Source organism: Cebus imitator, unplaced genomic scaffold, assembly GCF_001604975.1.
Source record: "Cebus imitator isolate Cc_AM_T3 unplaced genomic scaffold, Cebus_imitator-1.0 Scaffold313, whole genome shotgun sequence".
Taxonomy (NCBI): domain Eukaryota; kingdom Metazoa; phylum Chordata; class Mammalia; order Primates; family Cebidae; genus Cebus; species Cebus imitator.
In genome coordinates this window covers 326704-332836 of record NW_016107628.1, presented here as the reverse complement: position 1 = coordinate 332836, position 6133 = coordinate 326704, and the positions used below count along the sequence as shown (strand labels likewise).

General features: G+C 57.5%; 1 protein-coding gene across 2 annotated transcripts in view; it reads left to right on the top strand.

Moving 5' to 3' along the window:
• The window catches only part of VANGL2 (VANGL planar cell polarity protein 2), a 36024-nt gene that overhangs the window by 21923 nt on the left and 7968 nt on the right, over window positions 1–6133 (top strand). For both annotated transcript variants that reach the window (XM_017503606.2, XM_037729616.1), the window contains 4 exons: window positions 1464–1724; window positions 1879–1999; window positions 4561–5168; window positions 5944–6080. In XM_017503606.2, the coding sequence (XP_017359095.1) occupies window positions 1654–1724; window positions 1879–1999; window positions 4561–5168; window positions 5944–6080 (937 nt within the window). In that variant the 5' untranslated portion in view covers window positions 1464–1653. The remainder of the gene's footprint in view (window positions 1–1463; window positions 1725–1878; window positions 2000–4560; window positions 5169–5943; window positions 6081–6133) is intronic.

Sequence of the window (6133 nt, the reverse complement as noted above, 5' to 3'; positions counted from 1 at the left end):
TGCCTGGTGAGGACTGTCGGTGGCTCAGTGCCTGGTGAGGATGGTTGGTGGCTCAGTGCCTGGTGAGGACTGTTGGTGGCTCAGTGCCTGGTGAGGATGGTTGGTGGCTGCCTGGTGAGGATGGTTGGTGGCTTAGTGCCTGGTGAGGACGGTTGGTGGCTCAGTGCCTGGTGAGGACTGTTGGTGGCTCAGTGCCTGGTGAGGATGGTTGGTGGCTGCCTGGTGAGGACTGTCAGTGGCTCAGTGCCTGGTGAGGACTGTCGGTGGCTCAGTGCCTGGTGAGGACTGTCGGTGGCTCAGTGCCTGCTGAGGACGGTTGGTGGCTCACTGCCTGGTGAGGACGGTTGGTGGCTCAGTGCCTGGTGAGGACGGTTGGTGGCTCAGTGCTTGGTGAGGACTGTTGGTGGCTCAGTGCTTGGTGAGGACTGTTGGTGGCTCAGTGCCTGGTGAGGACTGTTGGTGGCTCAGTGCCTGCTGAGGATGGTTGGTGGCTCAGTGCCTGTTGAGGATGGTTGGTGGCTCAGTGCCTGGTGAGGACTGTTAGTGGAGTCTGGCTCAGAGGGGAAGATAACACTGGGTTCTAGAGTAGGTGGGGGCTCCTGTGAGGGGTAGAACTGGGCTCCGAAGAAAGAGCAGGATTTGGGTGGGAGTTAGAGAGGGGAGAGGTCATTCTCTTCTGCAGAATCAGAAGGTGTGGTTGAAAGATAAGCCTACAAGTAGGCAGATAAACTTGTGCCTTGCCTATTTCAGAACTTAGGCAAGTAGAAACTTGTCTTCTCCTCCCACCTCCCACCATATTATCCATAGTTTTCACCCCTCTCCCCCACCCGGCGGTATGCGTATGCGTGGGTGCTTGCACACACACACACACACACACACAGCCTCAAGGAAGCTGCCAACCTGATCTTACCTGTAACCCTGGGTGTGTTTGAAGTAGATGCTGGGGAGATGGTGCCAAGGGAAGCAGCCAGCCGTGGCACACTCAGAAAGTATGAGTGAGGGGAGGAGGTGTGGCGCGTGGAGGAGAGGCCTTGGATAGCCTCTGGACAGAAGCCAGCTCCTTTCTGCTGTCTGAGGTCTCCACTGTTGTAGCCTGTTGGCCTGGCCAGAGCCTGCCCTTCACACCTTGGTTTTCCTGGCTGTGAATAGAGAAGCAACGCCCTGCCCCTCCCTTCCAGAGGGCTCGGGTTTGGGTCGTTCTGGGTGGGCCTTACTGCCCTGGGAGCCTTTGCTGGCCATCTTCCTCCCACGCCTGAGTCCTTGGCACTGCCCGGCAGGGCTCTTTCTAGAGCAGGGCAGGAGGAACTGGGCCCGGTGGACAGCAGGAGCCTGGGTGGAGATATTCTTAGGCCATGGCGGGGCTCATCTGAGCCTCCTGTGGCTGTCGTGTGGGGACTGTCTTCCTCTGCCCTGATCCCATAGGGAGCTCGAGCCACCTCTAACCAGCTTCTTCCTCCCACCAGGAGCGTCGCTGGATTTTCTCTGAGACAAGCCCACCCGTCCAGCAAAATAGAGTCCCTCAGGGTGACAGTTGACTTCCTGAAGGTGCCTCTTGGCCTGAAGAAGCCGGTGCTGAAGGAGGTGGCTGTGGGGCCCCCCAAGAGGCCCCAGCCTGCGGCCCTGGAGCGCTACAAGGCGCGGCGTTCAGACGCCATGGACACCGAGTCCCAGTACTCGGGATACTCCTACAAGTCGGGCCACTCCCGCAGCTCCCGCAAGCACAGGTGGGCAGGCATGCAGGGTGACGTGGGTGGCAGAGGGAGGGTCGGGGGGCCGTTAAGAGGTGGGCACATGCAGGGGTGGCGGGGTGGGGTGGCTGCCCGGGAGACCCTGGTCCACAACTGGACTTTCTGCGCCTCTTCTGGCTTCCCGCCGCAGGGACCGCCGGGACCGACACCGCTCTAAGAGTCGAGATGGGAGTCGAGGGGACAAGTCGGTGACAATCCAGGCTCCCGGGGAGCCCCTGCTGGACAATGAATCCACACGAGGGGATGAGCGGGTGAGCACTGGGGATGCGGTGGTCCAGGCCAGGCATTTTCAGGGTGCTCCTGAGGAGTTAGAGGCTCCACGGAGCAGGGAAGGGCTTGGAAACCTGGTCTCAGACAGCCGCCAGATCGGGGAGTGTGGCTTGTGTTATACTTAGCTTGGCTTAGTGTCTTAAGGTAGGATCTTCAGGAATTTCAGTATAGAGATCCCTCTGGAAACAGCAGCCTCTCCTTATCTCCAGAGGGTCGGGGGTGACCTGGGCTGCCCAGCTCGTCTGGAGCTGTGGCCAGCCAGTCAGGCCCGCTGGGAGTCTGGAGCAGGAGAGCGGTGGTGGTGGCTGGGCCTGAGGTGCATGTGGGCAAAGCTGAGCTTTCCTGGAGCCTCGAGGTGTGGGCACTCTGTGCCCTCTGGTGCCAGCCCGTAGAATGGCATTACCTGGGTCTTCGGGAAGGAGTATGGGAAGAGTAAGTGGAGAGAGCCGGAGGGAGAAGAGGTGAGGCTGAGGGATGGCACAGGGACCCTGGGAGAGAGTTCTCCAGGACAGGGGTGAGAAGGTTTTCTGTCCTAACCTGTCACCTGCTGTGTTCACCTGGTAGGGAAGACAGTGGGCAGAGCACAGTCCTGGAATAGGGCAGAGGCAGGATTTGAGGTGATGACACTGAGGTTGCCCAAGTCTCATTCCTCTTGGGAGCATCTTTGGGTCTGGAGACTCCCAGATCCTTTTTCCTCAGAAGAAAGCTCTGTGGCTGACATTGGGAGTTCCTGGGCCTTGGGAGCAGGTCAATACCTGAAGGAAATGTCCTTTTTCCCTCTCTCCCGATCCCTTCTCCCTGGGGCCTGGCCTGGCCTCCTGAGTTCTTGAAGTGACCCTGAGACGTGACCCTGAGACATGACCAGCTCGCCTGCTACTGGGGAGGAGATCCAAGCCCTTGGTCCTTGGAGGGGGTGGGCAGTATGTCTGGGGGTCAGAGGGTGGGGAGCAGACCCAGGGCCTTGAGCTGAAAGCAGTCAGTGCGTCCACGTTCTATCTTCACATCAGACTCGTTACCCCTCCTGTGGAGAGGAGGTTCCCAACCTCCCTAATCACTGGTGCTGCTGGGCTGCCTCAGTCCTGTAGCCTGAACGTCCTGGGTGTCAGGATGTGACTCCACATCCCCAGGCTGTCCCAGGAGTGAAGGGTGTGGGCACTGAAGGCCGCTGGTGGTCTGTGGGACTCCTCTGTGGGATGGCCTCCAGCCACTGCAGAGAAACAGCTTGAGCAGAACACTTAGACCACACTTAAGGGGCACCTGGGGACCTCAGCCTGGCCACCTTCTTGCCTTCAGGGACAGACAGCCTCTGTGCTGTAGACATTTAGATGGCTCAGCAGAGGTGGCCTTGCAGACCAGAGACCCAGGGTGGCCCTGAGTCTGCACAGTGTGCTTCACCTTCACCCCTTTACCCCTGGGGTCTTCTCTGTGCTACTCTGGTCAGGTTACTCCCTTAGTTGGAAACCTGCGGTGGCTCTCTGTGCCTGGAGAATGGTTGCTTATTGCCTAGCCCTGCACTGCAGCATGACCTGCACAAGCCCCGCCTGGCTGCTCTCGGCCTCACTTTCCTGGCTGCACCTTGCTGTGCTGCTGCACGTGGATCCTCTGCTCTCATAGCGCTTGGCTGCCTCAGTTCATGCCATTCCTGCCCCAAAGGCTCCTCCTTTAGCTTCTGCTGAAATGATGGCATGCTGGAAGGAACTTAGATAGGACTTCTAGAATTAATGTTAATGTGTGAGTGATTCATGTGGATCTTGTTAAAATGCAGATTCTGGTTCAGTAAATGTGCGGTGGGCCTGAGGTTCTGCCTTTCTAACAAGCTTCCGGGTGATGGCCACACTGTTGGTCCATAGATCACATTTTGAGTAGCCAGTCCTTAAAGAGAATTAGGTTCAGCAATTCTCAATCTTGGATGACCACTAGAATCATCTGGGGAGCTTTTTTTTTTTTTTTTTTCTGATTTAGGGGTGGGGTTTAAATTTTTTTTTTTTTTTTTTTTTTGTTTTTTTTTTTTTTTTTTTTTTTTTTTTTTAAAGCAGGTCACATTCTCCAATAATTAACATTATTTTCCAACCTCCCTAAGTGATTCTAATGTGTGCACCTGGGATTGGGAACGTCTTCCTGTTCCCTGCCCCAAGGATCAGCTCAGGTCCCCCCGTTTCTCGAAGCTTGCCTGCCTTGCTTGGCAAATTTGCCCTTGGATCCTAGTCATTGCCTGAGCAGCTCCTCCAGATGTCCTGTGCTGTCTGCTCTGAGGGTCATTGCTGCATGTGTGGCTTTTCCTCTCTCACTGACCAGGATCCAGCTCCCCGAGGGCTCGGGTCTTGGACTGGCTGTCTGCAGAAGCCAGACCTTGACACGCAGTGGAGCTCAGTACATGCTTCGATGGTTGCATATTTGTTGATTACTCTCTCTTCTTTCTGCCTTCTCCTTTCCCACGTGTTCCTCTCTGTCTCCTTTCCCCTCACCCTCTCTCCTGTCCCCCGCCTCTTCCTCTTCTTATCCTTTCCTCCTTATTGTGTGGCCGGCCCCCTTCTGCCTGTAGGATGACAACTGGGGGGAAACAACGACAGTAGTAACGGGCACCTCAGAGCACAGCATCTCCCATGATGACCTCACACGCATCGCCAAGGACATGGAGGACAGTGTCCCGCTGGACTGCTCCCGTCACCTGGGTGTGGCAGTGGGGGCCACCCTGGCGCTGCTTTCTTTCCTCACACCGCTGGCCTTCCTGCTGCTGCCCCCACTGCTGTGGCGGGAGGAGCTGGAGCCCTGCGGGACAGCCTGCGAGGGCCTCTTCATCTCCGTGGCCTTCAAGCTGCTCATCTTGCTGCTGGGCAGCTGGGCTCTGTTCTTCCGCCGGCCCAAGGCCTCGCTGCCCCGCGTCTTTGTGCTGCGTGCCCTGCTCATGGTGCTGGTCTTCCTGCTCGTGGTCTCCTACTGGCTCTTCTATGGTGTGCGCATCCTGGATGCCCGGGAGCGCAGCTACCAGGGCGTGGTGCAGTTCGCCGTGTCGCTGGTGGATGCCCTCCTTTTCGTGCACTACCTGGCCGTGGTCCTGCTGGAGCTGCGCCAGCTCCAGCCTCAGTTCACGCTTAAGGTCGTGCGCTCCACCGATGGCGCCAGCCGCTTCTACAACGTTGGCCACCTCAGGTACTAGCGCACAGCTGGAGAAGGGTTGGGAGGGAAAGGGCAGGGGAGGATGTGGAGTGACTGCTAGGGTGGGAGGGTGTGATGGAGGGCTGGAGGTGATGGGCTTGGAGGGCTGTGGGGGACGGAGTTGCGTACTTTGCACCAAGTAGGTTTTCACCAACGTTTGCTGCTTCATGGGCAGGTTCACAGTGGTGGGGCAAGATCAGTTGGGAGTTATGAGTTGGGAATGAGCAGGCATTTAGAAGTAGGGAATATTAGAGGGGGATGGACCAAAGGGAAGAGATATTGGGGGGGTCGCAAACAGGGGCTTTTTGGAATCCCTTTTCTAGTCCTTTCCGGGAGGCACAGCTTCTTGTGAGCACTTAGAGAGTGGCCTGTGAAGTGACCCCCAGAGAAAGAGATAAGGAGAATTCTTCAGCTCCCAGTACACAAGCTACCCCTCGAGGCCGCGCAGAGTATCAGCGGCACGTCCTGGGTCCTGTAGAGAATCTTGGGGGAATGCTGGATGGGAATGAGGTGACCTTTGGCTGGGGACCCAGACCCAATGCCCTTTCTCTGCTGGGCTTTGGCACAGCAGGGAGGGACTAGCAGGCCCAGCCCTGGGAAAGGCTTGGGAGCCTGGTAAGTAGACCTCAGGCCTGGATCCAGCCTTCTTGGAAGCAGCTTGTCCCTGTCCTGCGCCCTCTCCTGCCCCGCCAACCTGCCCTAATGTGTCCCTTCCCCTGTGCCCCTTGTCTGTCCCTTCTCCTGCCCCCTCCTGCCGTCTCCCCCACAGCATCCAGCGCGTGGCAGTGTGGATCCTGGAGAAGTATTACCATGACTTCCCTGTCTACAACCCTGCCCTCCTCAACCTGCCCAAGTCCGTCTTGGCCAAGAAAGTGTCTGGCTTCAAGGTGTATTCCCTCGGAGAGGGTGAGCAGCCCTGCTCCTCTGCCCTTCCCTGTCTCTTCCCAAGCAGGACTCCA